Source organism: Crassostrea angulata, chromosome 8 (genome assembly GCF_025612915.1).
Source record: "Crassostrea angulata isolate pt1a10 chromosome 8, ASM2561291v2, whole genome shotgun sequence".
NCBI lineage: Eukaryota > Metazoa > Mollusca > Bivalvia > Ostreida > Ostreidae > Magallana > Magallana angulata.
Window position 1 is genome coordinate 22938900 of NC_069118.1, and position 18983 is coordinate 22957882.

Here is an 18983-nt window from a genome sequence, read left to right on the forward strand (position 1 = left end):
CAATACGACGCACGTGCGAAATGTACTAATCCAATCGACGTTACGTTTCAATTTTGCACAAATTAACATATTTTAACTAGTTTATGGACCTTAATATCTGATTTAATTAGTAGAAAATTAAATAATAAGAAATAGATTTCATATCAATCTAAGTTATTCAAGTATAACATAACTTGCGGTTTATAAAGCGTAAACTGTCCTAAGTTATGTTACATTGTAAAACAAAGGTAAAAAATAAATTGATTCCTTAATTGAAAATATAAGATAAACAAGCATATCAAAGTTATTCTTCCTCTTAAGGTGGTATGGGACATATGTCGATATTAATGTGGATTAAAGTACTATATATAATTGAAAAACTTTCACCGGTTTAGAATTTTCAAATTTTACAATATTTAACCAAAACATAGCTTTTAAAAATATTTGAAAACTAAGGTAAAAATTGTAAAAACCCCAGCGGGATTCGAACTCATGACTAACAGGTTCGTAGTAAACCCTCTAACCCACTGCGCTTTGGAGTTAGATGGCCAATTTTGGAAAGAAACTACTTATGTAATTACACTTTATTTTATTGTTTATTTCGATAAACAATACGTCACAACATGGAAGTGTCCCATACCACCTTAATTGTATTTTTTCCAAATAAAAAAATAAAATACATGTTTCCTATTATAAATATTTTAGGTTTCAATTGAAAATCTTTAAGATCGTTATTCCATCATTTGATAATCAACAAAAAAGCCCAAGCTTGACTTTTTTTTCAGATTCTTCGTCTACTGATTTCAGCATAGACAGTGTCCATTTCTTGAATATTTTGAAAGTCAGGATTGTTTCCATTAACATATGCTGAGGTAAAACGTTTGCAGTAAGTGAATGAGATCAACGTTAATAATACAACCGTTAAGACTAATCCAGTTGATATTATTATCAAATCGGTCATCTTCGCTGAATTATTCATGTTTTCCGGCTGTTTTCCTTGTCGTTTTATTGTTTTGAGTTCCGTTGTTTGATCTGATAAAGATATAACTAATACTTCAGACCGCATTTAAGTGTTTATCTGTACATTCAATGAAATTCATTAATATGTCCTTCTTTGTTTTTATGACTTGCATCTGATATTTTGATACTGTTTTCTTGAATATCTAATATAAAGTGGCATGGCCAAGACATGCACATTATTACTTAAATCATTAAGACGAATAACATTTACAATAAAAATAAACACCAGCTTTTAATATAGTAATGCTTCTGACGAGTTTGAAATAATGGCCTGCTTAAACAGTCACTCTGTGCATTTATATCCAACTTGTTTTTATATATTTTAAAATTATAATCAGCATTCCACTACAAAATTAAAACCGACATGAAGTTTGTAGATGCATGGTATTTGATAAACATCCTGTAATTTGAAAATTAAAAAAGCTAATTATAATATTAATTTCATTTTTTAGTTTAAGTAGTAGTCCTATTTTCATTTCATTTCATATAATCATTTCCTTGTCTGTGGGAATGTTGACTATTTGACAACTTTAATTTGAAATATTTTCCTTTTTCAAGTTAAAGACAAATTGCAGATAAGCTTTAATGATATTTAAGGTCATCTAATGCACTCAAGTGGATACCTTTTGCAATTGGTTCCAATTGGTTTTCGTCCGTTGCCGTGTGTCGTTCGTCAACAACTAAATAAAAAAAAAACAAAAACAAATACAAAACAAAACAAACAAAAAAACATATTCAAGGCTAATTCTAATTAATTTGGTATATTACACTTTAGAGGGAACTTTGGGAATATAAGTTGTTATTTCCATGACTTATGTTAATAAACAGGGGCCCTTCAAGCAGGGCTTAAATTATTAAATTTTACCTATTTTTCCAAATCCTTATTTAATTCGGCACATCAAAAATGATTTTTTTAACTGAATTCATAATTGATAAGAACTGAAAGCCCCTTACTGTAATAATTTGTAAATTCTAAGCTAATTTTCAAAGAAATATAATTTGTTCTTCGAGGCTTCTCGTTTGTCCTTTCCAAAAGCAGGTCCGGATTTTTTTTCCGTTAGGAGGTTTAGAGGGTTGAATTTATTTCAGAGCCAATGGTATGTGCAACAAGAAACCTTAATTGGGTCAAGGGTGTTTGGTATAAAATTGGAAGCGAAACTTTCGGACCCTCCCGATTATTGGATATTTTTTTAGAAAAAAACAAATCCATTAAATAAGCTTGATATTTCATTGTAACTGTTTTTTTTTTTTTGTAAACGTTAGTAGCAGTAGAATGGCAATGTTTTGAAACTTTTTTTAATAGAAATCTCCAAAAGAAATCTAGATCGGAAGTTTGAAGATGTTGACAATAAAATGCAGAGTGCTTTTACTACTATCATTGATATCGTTTTGATACAAATAACAACAGAAGCATAGCATGCACATAATACAAAGTTCAAAAGTGTGTGACAAATTAAAGTACAAACAAACAGTTTTAAGTTCCAAAATTGACGCATTTTGAAATACACATTAAATCCTTTCCATTATTGTTTCCATTTACCGCATATAGTAAAAGACACGTGTCTCAATTTCTTAATTGTTCCTTTTTACCATTTAAATTTGCAAAAGAAGCCATAGATAATTGTAAATCTTATTATCAATAAATGACTGAATATTCACAGTAGATTAAATGGAAAAACAAAAACAAAAATATAGCAAAAGTAAGTTTTCCAAAATATAAAAAAAACATAACATAGGAAAAGTTACAATGTAATGTATGCCCACCTATTTTTAGAATTCTTAAGTTCCGCAGTGCGCGTGTCGTGACGTTTGGTTCGCTCATTGTGTTGTCTAGGTAAAAAACAATTTTAATAATTGAATTTTTAAACCCTTGTTATTCTATATATTACATTTTTTAAATACACAAATATATTACATTTCTTAAATACACACACTGAAACGTACTACTATTACACCTCAGCCCGATGCTCACTAGACGGTTCACACAAACGTTTTATGGTTTATACGAAATGTTCTTGCTCGAAACGATTTGCTCGATTTTAAACGCATTGGATACGCTTTGATTTTCATATCAATCGGGTACTCTTGGATATGTTCCTGATGATTAAGATCGTGCCGCATGAAATAATAAAAACATTAATATTTGTAGATATTTGTAAAAGGTCTGTAGATTTGTATTAGATATTTATTTTATAAAATCCGGTATACATGTACAGATAGCAATGTTGATTTAATAATTTATTTAATGAAACGTTATTTAATAAAAACAGTTTATCAAAAGAACAAGCTGTGTTTATAAACTCTAGACAGATCTCGCCCGTGTGTTCTTATCATCAATTTGGCTGGGGACAGCATCACTTATATGTATTCGTTGCTCAAAAGAAATAATTATCAAACTTATCATGTCATAGGAAAATTGAAATAATCCACAATTAAAATAATGCATAAAAATGTAATAGCTTATCTTTATCATCACAAACGCAAATCGATTTTTCGGTGTGTTTTTTTAACATCAGGTAATGTTTCGAAATTGCTGCAAATACTAAAAATTTAATATTAGATAAACATTTTTTTAACATTTATATGATCATCGACAACTAATTAGAAATTAATTATTCACAGAGTTAAAAGAAAAGTTATGCAATTAAACAATTTTCTCATATCTTTTAACGTCATAAAAATGTGTTCTGAACGTATATTATGAGAAACTACGTGATGGGAGCTTAAACATAAAGTCTGTATCTGTGTCTATATCTCTATTAAGAATTTCTTTTTTCTAAATTTATTTCCAATCATTTTATCGGAATAAACATAATAAAAGAAAAAAATCAGACTAAATGTAAGCATAATATGGGATATTCCACAACTTGAAACTTTTTTCAATTAGTAACATGCAAATTCAGACTTGAAAACTTTGAAACAGTATATTATTTTACTCCAATCTTCTTTGAATTTGGTTAATTTAATTGTTCATGTCATGTTGTTGTCTTCGTGTACCTTATTCAATTCTGACTTTGACTGCTTTAAAATCATTAATTTAATAAGCTGTTGACAAAATAAAAATTATACGTAACCATCTTATTAAAAAATAATAAAAATCGTTTGATTGACAGATTGAGCCAACTGCAGGTTTTACCCCAATGTCCGAGGTAATGTGTGCTTATTGTACACTGTTGTGAAGTTTCAGTTATTGGAGTAAATTTAAAAACAAAAAACAAAACCTACATGCTTTTTACGACATGACAATATCCTTAAGAGTTGAATATAAATAAAAACAAAACCTATAACTATACAAATACACATGTGGATTGGACGTGCATACTTATTATTAATTAAATAGTTTTGAGGCTTTTAATATGTAAATGTATAACTGTGAGGTATACTTTTTGAACCGCTTACAGACAAGTAGTTTTTACGCTGTAGGCTAAACCAAGGTTGAACACCACTGCGCGCATTAAAAAAAATAAAACTTTATTGTTGTAAAGCAAGCATCAGGTATTTAATACCCAAGCGTATTGTATGACTATATAATATTCGTATTTAACCTTAAGCGTAATTAACCACTTGAACAGTACTTGAGAGTTAAAATGAATATAAACCCGGATGTTTTTTGAATTGGTTCTTGAATTAAAGCTAAATGTATTGTGCGAGCACAATGTTTTTGATGCTTTTAATTTAATTGCAGTAATCTCTTTTTTTAAAATCAAATATGAATAGCTTAAAATTTGAATAAAAGTTGATAACTTTATTTATTAATCATTCAAATGTTAATGGCTGAAATGCTTTTCTACTGTACTTTGAAAGTTCAATCAAGATTGAAATGCCTGTTGTCATCAGAATTTTAAAATCATATTAAAGTATTTGAAGTGCAATGTTTAGCTCTAATAGTGATTATTGTATATAAATTAAACGTCATTTACTAATCAAGATACATGCATAATATTCCAAATCAATTTGGATAAATATATGAAAAGAACCATGTTTATTAATAAAGAATTGTGAGCTATATGTCCAGTGGCAATTTTTTTTTACATATAAACATCATAATTAGTAGTTATAGATTTAGCTGTTACACAGCCGTAAATATGATGACATTTTACACATTCACAACTCAAGCTACACAAGTTTCCATACAATGGTGGATTGCATGGATGAGAACAGTTGACTCCGATATATCCATTTGGGCATTCTACACAAAAATGAAAAAAGTAAATGATAAACAAGCATTTGCTTATGGAATTCGACATCATATTATAATGTTTACCTTCGTATTTACATTTCATAATATTGACATTTAGAAACTATAATTGTGTACAGATATATGTTTCTTTCAATAAGCAAACCTTTACAGAATTTTTTCTCTTTGAAAAAATTAACACAACAGGCATCTTCGCTGCTTTTTAAATGCCTGTAAAACCAACATACATGTATACATGTAAATGTGTCTTACGAAACAAGAAAACGCTTAATTTTTTATTAAAAAGAAATGAGTTGTTTTTGAAGACTTCTTTTCTCTTTGAACATGATACAATGATACTTGTTAATGGTGCTTTTAATTTTATGACAACATATTGAAGCAAACCCACATACTAATTCTTTCTCATTAGAAAGACGTATTTACTGTCTACAAAAATTAGGTTCAATTATACATTATAGGTCACCTCCGAAAAGCTCTTAAGATAATCATATTGTAAAATAAGTCTTTTTCAATGAGTGATATTCATTTTTGTCATATAATTTAAGGAAATAAAATTTTGCAAAAGAAAATTTTAAACGAAAAAAATGCAGCTCATATTGCAATATGATCTATGAATAAAAAAATTAAATAGATCTAGAATTATAGATTGTCACATTAAATTAAGCAATCATTTTTTTTTTATTACATACTTACCCGGTAGAGCAACTATTTACGACACTTGTCCGGATAGAAAGGAATGTACAATAAAGGAGGAAAGCAAGAATAAATGTCATATTGGTTTTGCAAAACGTCGAAACCAACTTAAAAAATATGCGTAAAAACTTCTTCCGAATCGTTCGGCTTTAAAACTGATGATTATGCGGATATGCAAATTATACAAGTTTAGTACGCCGCATAAAGCACGTTCTAAAATACCATTGACTTTATTTACATTATTGTTTATTATTCATATTGTTTAGCTTTACATATATCTATATATCCTAATGTAGGTAATATTACCAAAATATTAACGTGATCTGCTTTTTACATGCAGAGATAGTATGCAGATAGCAAACGATGGTGGGGGGGGGGGTCTCAAAACAGACATGTTTTATGTGTTTACATTTAGGAGCGATTACCCTTCCCCTACTTTTTTGAGAGCAGGTATAAACTTATCGAACACGCTACGTGCTTATGTAAACGGTGATAATTAATTTACATTGTTAATAGATTATATTGTACATGTTTTCTAAATAATGATGGGAAAATGTCAAGCAACCAACACTCATGTGTACTCATAATTTTTCAGTGCACGATCGTGTCCATGGGCTTTTCTTATATAACTAAGACATGCTTGTTGTTGTATAAAAGCATGGATATAATTATTTCCTTCATTTGATAATCTAAAGGTTGTGGTTCAAATTGAAATATATCTAGGGAAACGTTCATGAAGCCTTTTTAAATTAAATGCGTTAACATCATTACACAAAAGTTTTGTGATAAGATATTGGCGCTTCTAATTGATCGAAAAGTTTGTTTGATATCTCCATCAATTACAATTTTTGCCGGATCTACTTTTCTTTTTGAATTAACACAATCTATAAATGGAATCTTCAAAATAAATACTGTCAACAAAATGTAAATTTGTGTCTGTCTAATTGTCAGCAAACAAAAAAGAACTTTATAAAAAAATAAAATAAAAGTTTATTCGGAAAAAAAAATAAGCAAGGCACGTTACTAATATTCATTTACTAGATGAAAAAGTGTCTTCTCATTATAACGAACATATAAGCATGTGCACTATTCACGGTAACACTGCTGATCAAATTTGATAACGATGAGTTTTAAGGTAACACACGTACATGATCGGTAATGAGAATAAGCATCGTAAATCAAAGCTATATGTAGTGCATCAACTTCTTTGGCGAATTCCAAAAGGCAAATATATCTATTAAGTATCTCACTGGCTTTCTAGTTATCACAATATTGACAAAAGTCGCACATACATACTTTTGTTTGTCGACATATATACTTTTTTTTCTGATCGCGTCTCCTTCCTTGGTTATACCCAGTTGCAATGTCCAGCGATTTAACTCACATTAAGACAAGTTTTAACAAATCTTGCTGCACAGTGAATAACATCACAAGCCATTCCATGCATTTCCTTTTCGTTTTCAATTCAGCCAGTTCAGATTCCAACTCTCTATATCCATTTTATTCAGATCAATATCTCTGCATCCGTTGAAGGCACAACAATTTTGATTATTGTTGCTGTTGGTGTTTTGTATTCATAAGCGCCGCTTAATATACATTATTTACATTATCGATAATAACACTTCACATTTTATGATTTGAAAATTGATTTTTAATTGATAAGAAATTAATTTAATAATTTTTTTATTGATCGACGTATCAAAGGAAAATTGACCGAAAAATATTTTCATTAATGCGGTATGCATTAATGAAATTAAATCCATACAATAAGCTTTATATTTTATTGTAACTGTTATTTTGTTAACTTACATAGTTATAGAATTGCAATCATCCATCTTTGGAAATGATATATTTTATCAAACACTGCAGAAAAGAAATTAAGAACGAAAGTTTCATGATGTTCACAATAAATTGCAGCGTTTTCTACTACTTAAAACAACATAAGCAAAGCGTGAAGGTAATGCCAAGTTCACAGGAATAGAAAATATCTAAAGTGTTTGGCGAATTAAAGAACCAACATACAATTTCATTTCACAAGTTGACGTACTTTGAAATGCAGATTCTAATTTTTTCTATTAATGTTACCTTTTACCACATGGAGTAGTAGACATTTCTTAATTTTTCAATTGTCCCTTTATCCCATTGAAATTGCAATAGAAGCCATGGATATTTGTAAATCTTTTCATAAATAATTTATCAATATTTGAACGGAAATAGTAAGTTGAATCGAAGAACAAAACAAAAATATAGCAAAAGAGAGCTTTGCAAAGAATTGAAATACAAACATTTATGTATGCTTGCCTATTTTTGGATTTGTTATGTTCTGCAGTGCGTGTGTTGTGAGTTTCGGTTCGCTCCTTTTTTTGTCTAGATAAAAAAAAGGATTTCTGTAAAGAAACTGTTAACTATTGTTATTGCATAAGGAAACAACATTTTGTTAATAAGACAGATTCTGAAACTTACTACTACACCACATGCTTGTAGTACAGTATTTTTTTTCTTTCATACCGTTTCAACCTCTTAAAATATATGTTCTCTACATGACAGAGGGGAAAATAGATGATGGAAGTATATAAACAAAGTATGGATCACTATTTAGAATTTTTTTCTTTCAAAAATAATTTCAAAACATTTTGTTTGAATGAACAAAATAGAGAATTAAATTTCAGACTTAATATACGCATAACTAGGTTTATACCACAACTTAAAACTTTTTACAATAAGTACATGTACTTTGCACATTCAGACTCATAAAATATGACACAGTATATTTTTCACTGCAATCGTCTTTAATTATGTTGATTTCACTATATAACGAACTGTACAGTGTAAAAAAGTTTCAGTTATTGATGTATGATAGAAAACAACCCTCCCCAAAATACATGCTTATTACGATCTGACAGTATCACTAAGAGTTAAATTTAAAAAAAAAATAACCTTAAGTTTACATTTGCATGTATACATGAGAACTGAGCTTGCATACTAATCATTTATTTAATATAGTATCGAAGTTGTAAATGTGTACATTTATAACTCTAAAGACTATATTTTTGAGACGTTTACCAACAAAGTGGTTATTTACTCGTTTGAAAATAATTACCCTTGCTACGCGTTAAGCTTAAGACAGCATTGAACACCTTTCCGCGTATGGTATACTTATCAAAACTTTAGTCTTCTACAGCACGCATCCGCGTATTAAATACCAAATGGCAAGCGAAATGTTTGACTATAGAAAACTCGGCCTCAAAGTCAAACGTAAAAAACCACTTTGACAGTACTTGATTTAAAATAAACCTAGTGAGGTGAATCCAAATTTGCTATTGAATTAAAACTTAATTCAGTGTGTTTGTACATGTATAATACTTTCGATGATACTAAAGTTTAAATTGCAGTCATATATTTTTATTTTTTAAATCTAAGATGAATAGTTTACGCTTTGAATAAAAGTTGATAAGTTCATGTCTTCATTAACTTTAAGTTAAGGGTTGAAAGGATTTTCTTTTATACTTTGAAAGTTCAACTTAGATTTGAATATCTGTTGTCATCAGAATTTGAACTCATATTAAAGCGTTGATTTTGCCATGTTAAGCTTTAAATAGCGATTAAAAAAATGGATTTTACAAAAATAATAAATTTGAAAGAACGTATAGATAGGATCATGTTCCTTAAAAAAGAAAAGTTAGCTTTGTGTCTAGTATGAATATTCATGCAATTTGGCAGGTATTCATGCATTCTCAAACTGAAAATGGGAAGATCAATTAGTGGCAATGTTCTTTTGAATAATTTTATACCTTTTTTTTTTATATTTAAAAAAAATGATAATTAATAGTTATGTATTTACCTGTTACACAGCCGTTAATATGATGACATTTCAAACATTCACACCTAAAGCTACACAAGTTTCCAAAAAATGGTGGAGTGCATGTATCACTACAATTTACTCCGATATATCCAATTGGGCATTCTACAAATTTTTTTAAAAAGTAAAGGATAAACTAGCATTTGCTTATGGGAATCATTATTATAATGTTTACCTTCGTATTAACATTTCATAATATTGACATTTAGAAACTATATTTCTGTGCAAATACATGTAACTGTCAATAAACAAACCTTTACAGAAGTTTTTCTCTTTGAAAAAATTAACACAACAGGCATCTTCGCTGCTTTTTAAATGTCTGTAAAACCAATGCATAATGTATCTTACGAGCCAAGAAAACGCTTAAACTATTAAAGAAATAATGAGCTGATTTATGAACATGATACTAACATTGTAAATAATACTGAAAACGTTATAACAAAATAATGTTAAAAAACCAAATATTCATTTTCATTCATCAGAAAGATTCATTAACTACCTACAAAAATTAGGATCAGTTCTAACCTAGCTCTTTTGATAAACAATAGAAAAATCAGTTAATAAACGATTTTCATTCTTTTTATATAAATAGAGCTAATAAAATTTTGCAACAGAATCTGTTTGACAGGAATAATGCAACTTATATTGCAATATGATCTAGGAATCGGAAAAAAAATCAAATAGATCTAGAATTATACATTGTCATATTAGATAAAACGGATATTTTAAGTTTATTATATACTTACCCAATAGAGCAACTATTCACAACACTTGTCCAGAAAGAATGAAATGTACAAGAAAGGAGAAAAGCATTGGTAAATGTCATATTGGTTTTGCCAAACATGGAAACCAATTAAAAACTATGCATTAAAGTTTCTTCCGAATCGTTCGAATATTTAAAACTGGTATGCGGATATGCAAATTTTGCAAGTACAGTACGCAGTATAATGCACGTATTCACTCAAAATACCATTGACGTTATGTAAACAATTTGTTTTTATTCATATTGTTCAATTTTCAACATATCTATTAATCCTAATGTATGTAATATCCTCAAAGTAACATGATGTGTTTTGTAAATGCAGAGGTAACAGTGAAGTAGCAATAGAGGGGGGGGGGGGCTTTTTTCTCGTAAACGACTTGTCTCTTTCTAAAGTTTACGTATAGAAAATGGAATTTAAATGCATCCCCACACCTTTTTGGGAGCGTGTATTAACTTATGGAATCGACACAACGTGCTTGGGTAACGCATTGAAGATCCATTTAACCTGATCAAATTTATCTCTTATCTTAAATGATGCATTTAATTTAATTTTATCAATCATGTTTTACTTATAAATGCATTTACTCAACCCCTCTCAAATCCTATTTACTAACACTTTCAGGCCTTTAAACGGCTTTAATCAATCTTACATTACCAATAGAATATACGAATACATTTTCTGAAAACAATTTTGCGAAAAGGTCAACCCATCAACATCAATTCATGTCTACTAAAATGTTCAATGCACGACCATGTTCATAAGCTTTTTCTAATATATCTGATACCTGCTTGTTGTTACATAAACACTTCGATATAATAATTTCCTTCATTTGATAATATGAAGGATCGTCGCTTAAATTGAAATATATATAGGAAACGTTCATAATTCCGTTTTTAAACTTTAATGCTAAAACATAAACGTTCTGTTATCATTTAAAGATTACATGTTGCTATTTGTCAAAATCAAGGTTGACTTTGTGTTGCGAACGTGCAGATTTTGGTTACCCTGTGTACATATTATGTACATGTAGATCGTTATTTGTTTCAATAAAATAAGCTCCTACAGACCCTAGTGTTTTTGTCAATTGACCAGTTGATAACAACAAAGAGATGTTGTTTCGTCTCGGGTCGCGCTCGTTTATCCTGGTACCAGTGAACGTGATTCGGTGATGTCCACGGAGGCGTAATTATAATTTGTGCATTCGTTATATTGAAGCCTTAATCTCCAGTCAGGCAAGTGAAATTTAATGATAATAGACGCAGTGATTAGAAATTCAGTGAGAACAAATGCATTTAACTTAGTCTAGCTATATCAACAAGATAATCAATGTGTTAAAATTGTTTATGAGAATTGGATCCAGGTGCACATGACTTGCGTTTAAGCGTACTAGTAATTACTATTAAGTATTTTTTAAAACATATTTTAATTAGTTCTCTTGTTATGTCATAAATTCATTAATTTTATTATTATGTCCTGGTATCGGCATAACACTTCCTCCAGGGCTTCCCTGTCACAATGGGGCAACTATTTTGGTTTGTCGCTCTCGAAACCATGTAATTATAAATAATATATTTGTCTTATGTCAATGGATGTGTTTTTCCTTTGCCATATTACACGGTTTTATTAATTCCAGATATAACTGTATGCTTAATTGGTAATTTGTCTAAGCTCTAATGCGTTGAACGACAGGCAGGCATTTGTGACTCAATCTTCACCATATTTAGTAAGTTTAACAATTAATTAGTTTAATTACTAATTTAACAAAAATCAGTTTTTTACATGAGACAAAAGTGCAAATCCTACACATTTATCCTTAAAAAGTACTAGTAACACAACCGTATATATGATTACTTCTATAGTACACATTTATAAATACACATGACACCATAAAAAGGTGGATCGCACGGGATAGTCAACATAATCCCATATTCGGCAGATAACAATTTTATATAAGGAATGTATTGGTAATAGAACTGTGAGGGTAATAATGATGCTAAAGGTTAACTAAAACATATCTAATTAAATAATGTCACAAAAAGTATCTTTCAAAAAATACAATTTACATATTTTACCAATCCTTTACGAAATCTATTCACTTCGAAATACTTGAAGAAACATTTTTCAAAGCAAGCTGCTGTCTATATATCTGTTAAACCAATACAAATTTCACAGATAGTGGCATGTATTTGTATGAAATAATTTAAAATGAATGCAATATGAGAAAAAAGAGCCAATTAGTATCATTAGAAAAAAAAACCAACAGAAACATAAAAACAAAACAACGAAAAAAGCCTGCATTTATTGTTATCGAACTCAATTGATCAATTCTATATGTGATTTAACTGATGCAGTTAGTCAATTTTTGCGATTATACAATTATTTTTGCGCAATACAGAGAAAGAAGTGCATCAAATTTGATATATATTACATCTAGTATATGTTTATTATGAACACATTAAAAACTGTAGTTCATATTACAGACACACATCTTTCACTACTATAAGATACCATGCTTGAGCGGTAAACATTTCATATGTTATTGGTTACAATATATTAATTTTAGTAAATCTGTCAATAGTAAATATTACAATGTGGACACTTTAAGAAAATGTATATTAGCTTAACCCTGCTACGAATATAAGATAGCCAAATTAAACCTAAATGATACCCTTGGATCATTTTCTGTTACTTGCTTCAAAATGTACATGGATTGTTCAATTACAACAAACATGATAGGACTTCTTTCTGAACAGAAATCAGACCAGTTTACACTCAAATTGCTTAGTATTGATTCTCATAATAATTAAAGCGTATGACGTAAGCCATCTCACATCTTATGTTTTACATAATGCGTTCTAAAAAGCGTTTGGATATCGTTTACATAATTTAAAAAAAAATATTTTACATGTTATAAAAGTATTAAATTGTAAAATATAAACCAAACTAAACCCCGAATTTTAATAAATCGACTTGGATAACGATTTAACTTAATTATTAAAGTAAACAAATATTGTAATTATTAATATTAATATTTGGATAATTTGATTTTGATACAGTGGGTAAAAACAAATTACTAATTATTTTTTTTCTCGTATATGACATAAAAGTATGGTACTTAAAATTACATTTTATGTATGCAATTATGTGAATTAGCCATATCATCTTCCATATGTTTGGATGCAGGATGTGGATGTGAACCGCTTACAACCGTGGTAAAATCTTTAAATGATATGTGAATTTTTTAAAATTTTAAAATATGCATGCATTTGAATCACCTAACAGAAAACACTAATATTTATATTGTTAAAAAGTATATGATAACACAGAAATTTATATAATGTTATCATTAACATTGTCTTAATCTAATTTCAAAACTAGGTAATTACCCCCCCCCCCCCCCCCCAAAATAAAACTTGATTCAATGATTAAATACAATGTACAATCTCTTAAAAATATAAAATTCATTTATTTAATACATTTCTTTATTCATGGCCGTTATCAGTGACAATTGATGTGAAGCGAGATCTGGGTGTTATTCCGCAGATCAACATAAGTAGCGCCAGTGTTATCACTCCTCCAGCTGATATGATTATAATGATGACCAAGGAAGAACTCTCTTTCTGGTCGTTTTGTTCTGAATGTTGGTTGATTTTCTGATAAAGATATCAAAAGGTAAAAGTATTCCATTTTTTTTTTTTCATTTTGTAACAAGTTTCTTTGTTAAACTTAAAAGCTCTCAAATGTTATTATTTAGTTGGTATAAACAATTATACATGCATATAATCAATTATTGTTTTGCAATTAATAGCCTGAAATAGTAAATCATTGTGTATTCAGTTTGAGTATTCGTATAAGTTTATTTATTTTATAATTTTCTTTAGCTAATCCATGAATCTGAATGAGCAATTCATTAAATACATGTAATGGACCATTGGTTGTCTGTCTTACATTGACTCGTTTCTTGATGTAACACTATCTGTAGCATCAACTTTGATGACATTACAATCAATACCACCGCGATGTCACATGCGCAGCTTTATTTTGTTTTTATGATTTTACCCTTAATAGTACATGTAGGATCTGTCGTGTCGGGGAACACATGAGATGTATGTCAATTGCACAGCATATTGTAAGGTATTAGTTATGTATTATAATTTTCATGAATTGTCATTCACACTAAAGCCATAGCTTTTTTCTTTTCCACCTCCCAAGTACAATTATGTTTCGTTCAAGGTGAAGGAGGGATAGTTTGATAATGGCATCTACTATTATAACATTATATATCATAATTGTAAGCTTTCGGAATACCTATAGGCAGGATGGTATTACAAGTATCATATTCAATATTTAAACAATAAAAATAATTCATGCAGGTACATTAATGAAGATAGCGGTATTACAACAAAAAATCCGAAATGTTATTTTTCCTGCAATGATCACTACCTTCAAAGCCTTCATGATTTAAAAAAAAATATTGTTTTAATTTACATCTTTTTTTTTAAAGAATGTTGAATTAATCATGAAGAGTACGTAAAGGTGAGTAAAACATTGTAAATATACATCAGTTTGTTGTATAAAAGAAGTATCCGATTCTTATTATATGTAATATAGTGTAATATGTAAATGTAATATGCCTATTTACAATTGTTCGAACAGCTGTGAATACCTACTGTTTGAGTGATTTTGAAGATAATATGTCCACAAAAAAAAATAATCTCAACATCTATAATTATGTGTAAAAGCCATATTTCATTCAAAAGCTTTGCGAAATATTTTACAGTCCATGTATTTAAAAGAGCCAAGTATTTATAATACCGCTTGTATCATACACGTTCCTGTTCTTCCTGTAATGTGAGCAGAACTAATTTGAGAAAAGTTTTAGAAATCTCTGGAAATTATATATTGAGCATTAAGGAAAGAAAACAAATGATTGTACAATTGGTTTATTCCTAAAATTAGGTGTTTGTAGATATTTTTATGTCCATACATGTAATACACGCATGTCAATGTTATCTACACTGTGTGTTGTATGTATCTATGTTAAAGTATATAATAATGCTGAATTCAATATTTACTTTCGATAACGTTTTATTGTTTTACGTTATTGTGACCTTAACTTTGTGGTTTCGTTTTTTTTAAATACGTAAGAAAGTAATACAGTCATGAGTATCCATTTCTTTAGATTGATTAACATGGATGTTTTATAAAACAACACAACATGTTCCTTTGTCTAGACACTCATGCTCTTTGATTAAAGTCAACCTTTAAAACATGGAAAAAATAATGGTTCTTAAAATTGGTTCTTGGTACATAATGTAACTTCAGCGAAAACAATGCTTACAAAATTCATTGAACATCCTGTAGAACATTAAACAAATTTTGATATGAAACTCGGTTTCTGAATCGAGGTCGATTGTAAAAAAGAACTGCATTTAAAATAATTGAATTGCAAGAATAGAGTTGTGTACGAAACTTTAAAAAGGAAAAATGAGTTTGCTAAATAACTTTAATTGTAGCTATAAACATGTACTAGAAGTTCAAGCAAAATTTCGGTTGAGGTGTTCTAAAGATCAGTCTGGTACCTTACATAGAATTCATATATATATATATATATATATATATATATATATATATATATATATATATATATATATATATATATATATATATATATATATATATATATATACACACCGACAGTACAGACTGTTATCAAATCTAATCATGCGCGTATGGCCATTAAAACGCTAGAGACAATGGAAGACAAGTAGGTGCTAATTAGGTAGGGTTTCGGAAAAATAAACCTGGATTTAAATTTCGTCCTTGATTGTTTGTAAAGACGGTACCTGACAGTTATATATGCTTTTCACTTGTTTACTGGTTCACTTTTCTACCAAGAGATGTACAAGGAAAAATAGGAAGACAATGTGTCTGTCATATATTTTTCCTGGAAGTAAATACTTACATAATAATCCATGCACCAACACCTATTTTATTTGGATATAAAGTTTCCGTCTCAGTCCATTTGATGAAACGATATTATTGTAACCCCATTTTAAAAACATTAAAAAGCATTCTTACGCAATACACATAAATAGATGAATATTTTTGTCAAATCAGATATTACTTGTAATGTAAGGTTTAAGATGTCCGCCAACCTTTACCTGTGAAACTGGGAGTTGAAATGCATCCCATTCCATGATGACAATATGAACAGTTGCATATTCTACTACATAAAACTCCATATGTAGGCAAAACACATTTCTGGGAGCAGTTCACTCCAGTGTATCCAACTGTACATTCTACAAATTGCAATATAGTATGTTTTTGAAAACAGTCTGCATATAGACAAAAATGGGGGGAGGGTATTTAATAACGTAAACAAAACATAATTTAATATGCTTTAATTTATTTTATTAAATAGTTCGATATATTCTTACCTTTGCAATCATTTCCATCTCTGTACTGACCATATAAACAAGCTTTGGTTACTTGTTTAAGTTTTTTCCTATTAAGAACATTAAATTAAATTTAAAGCGTATTACACCTTAATTACGATGAATTTAATAAAAAAATATTCATTTCAATTTTTTTTCTCTTGAAATCAATTTGACATCGAAAAAAAAAGTTACTGTATAAGGCAATTAGTATCACTATAGCTTGCAATCCAAATTAGGAACATAAGGACTTTCAATCTATTCGTAAAACAATACATCACCCCTGCAAATCGATTTCAAAGTTCCAGTAAATGTTTTAAATCATGATATCATAGCCTTTAAAAAAAAATTCGTCAAAATTCATTTCCTTGGTTATTTATAACATAAGTTTTAAATTTAAACATACATGCTTAGAGAACCAAACAAGTTTTTTACGTTCCTTTTGCAAATAGTGGTAAATAATGTTAACGTTTTTGCTTTGTTTCAATCATTTACAAGTCACTGTATTTTAACTTCAAATCAAATTGACTAGTTTCCATTATGTAAACTTTACCTCTAAGCTACAAATTCAGACCAAATATGTATTTCATGGATAAATTTGACGGCTGTATTCGTAACTCATCTTTACCATAAAAAATGGAATGAATAATAAATTTACAAACACCTAATGATTAAAAAAAATCACAGAAAAGAGGCGACTTAATTGCAAAAAGGGTTTTTTGCGAAGAAGGACGGAAATCAGGTGATAGTTTTGCATGAGGAAGACAAATGTATATTTGTATTTAAAGATGTGCATATTTCCTTTTGCTAATATAACAACAAAAAATTACTCTAATAAAATCAACGCTTCCACCAATTGTTCTTATGTATAAATACGAGAAATATTTAAATCTATAAATACATTTTTTCGAAGGCATTTTTATCATTACATTTATATCGAAACATTTTTTTATGAACATAAAATAGTTCATACTTTTTTTCCAAGCACTTATTTTGATTTCGTTTTCGTTTTTAAGATACAAATGTTCATCATTCACACTACTAAGCATAAACTTTAAAAAACTCCTTGATTTGAAGATTGTACAGTCAGTTCGAGGCATGTTTAATGGAGCTTGTCATCCTTGAGCGTATGATTATTGTCTTGTGATCTTTAACTTGATACACATATGTATTTTTCTGTTATATGTAAACACCTCTTTAGAATGTAACAGACTAATTTCATCAAAACTGCTTTTAGTATAATGTATAATTAGCAATATGTACATGTACATACGTCCGTACTTATTTATTTCTTGCATAAATCCCAACGCTTTTTCATTTAACCGTCTGCTGCGACTTCATGTAATACGATATCGATGCTTTTTATTTATTTGAAAAAAAAATACCTTTTGAACCTGAAAAGATGGTGTTCGTTTTAGTTGGAATTTTCAATCTCGTGCCAAAATCTCGTCTAAAAGATTTGTTTATGTCATATTTCAACCCCCACGATTTGATTTACTACAAAATTGATTAAAACACCGTTTTGAAACCACTTTTGAATCTGTTTTCTTGCAAATCATTCAGAGCTTTGTCAATTTAACGGATATTGCCGAGCAATGTATATATGTTCTAACTTGCCGTCATAATGTAGACCGACCTTTAGTGTATGTAATGAATAAAGCGGGGTATCCAAACCTACAACCAATATGATGCATTTGAGCTTGAAGATATGTTTCCGCTTGTTGAAAAGGACCAAGAAGTTTCGATTGTTTTAGCAATGTTACTTTGGTTAACTTATTATCCGTTAATCAAACTTGTAATCAATTTTTTCTCTGGTACAACATTGTAATTTCTTCAACAAAATTTGCATATGAGGAATTAATGACATCACACACTAATAACGTATTCTGAATTTGAAACAAATAAAACAAACAGGAAAAAAACCACCAAAATAAAGGATATACATTTTTTGAAAAAATAACAATAAATCATTTATTTCTTTTAATAATTGCTTATCAGTTTATAATTGTCATAGAAACAGGAAACTGTAAATT

General features: G+C 29.0%; 2 protein-coding genes across 2 annotated transcripts; both read right to left on the reverse strand.

Annotated features, from left to right (window-relative positions):
- Positions 1-658: 658 nt before the first annotated feature.
- LOC128160248 (uncharacterized) lies at positions 659-10616 on the reverse strand. Its single transcript, XM_052823546.1, has 6 exons — positions 10496-10616; positions 10004-10068; positions 9732-9854; positions 8192-8257; positions 2764-2829; positions 659-1011 (listed from the first exon to the last, which is right to left on the reverse strand). Exons 1-6 carry the CDS (start codon positions 10591-10593, stop codon positions 761-763), a joined length of 669 nt encoding a protein of 222 aa, XP_052679506.1. The 5' UTR covers positions 10594-10616; the 3' UTR covers positions 659-760.
- Positions 10617-14009: 3393 nt separating this feature from the next.
- On the reverse strand, positions 14010-17246 carry LOC128160249 (multiple epidermal growth factor-like domains protein 10). The gene is made up of 4 exons (XM_052823547.1): positions 17146-17246; positions 16954-17021; positions 16678-16815; positions 14010-14166 (listed from the first exon to the last, which is right to left on the reverse strand). The coding sequence occupies exons 1-4, from the start codon at positions 17226-17228 to the stop codon at positions 14012-14014; spliced, it is 444 nt and encodes a 147-aa protein (XP_052679507.1). The 5' UTR covers positions 17229-17246; the 3' UTR covers positions 14010-14011.
- Positions 17247-18983: the final 1737 nt, after the last annotated feature.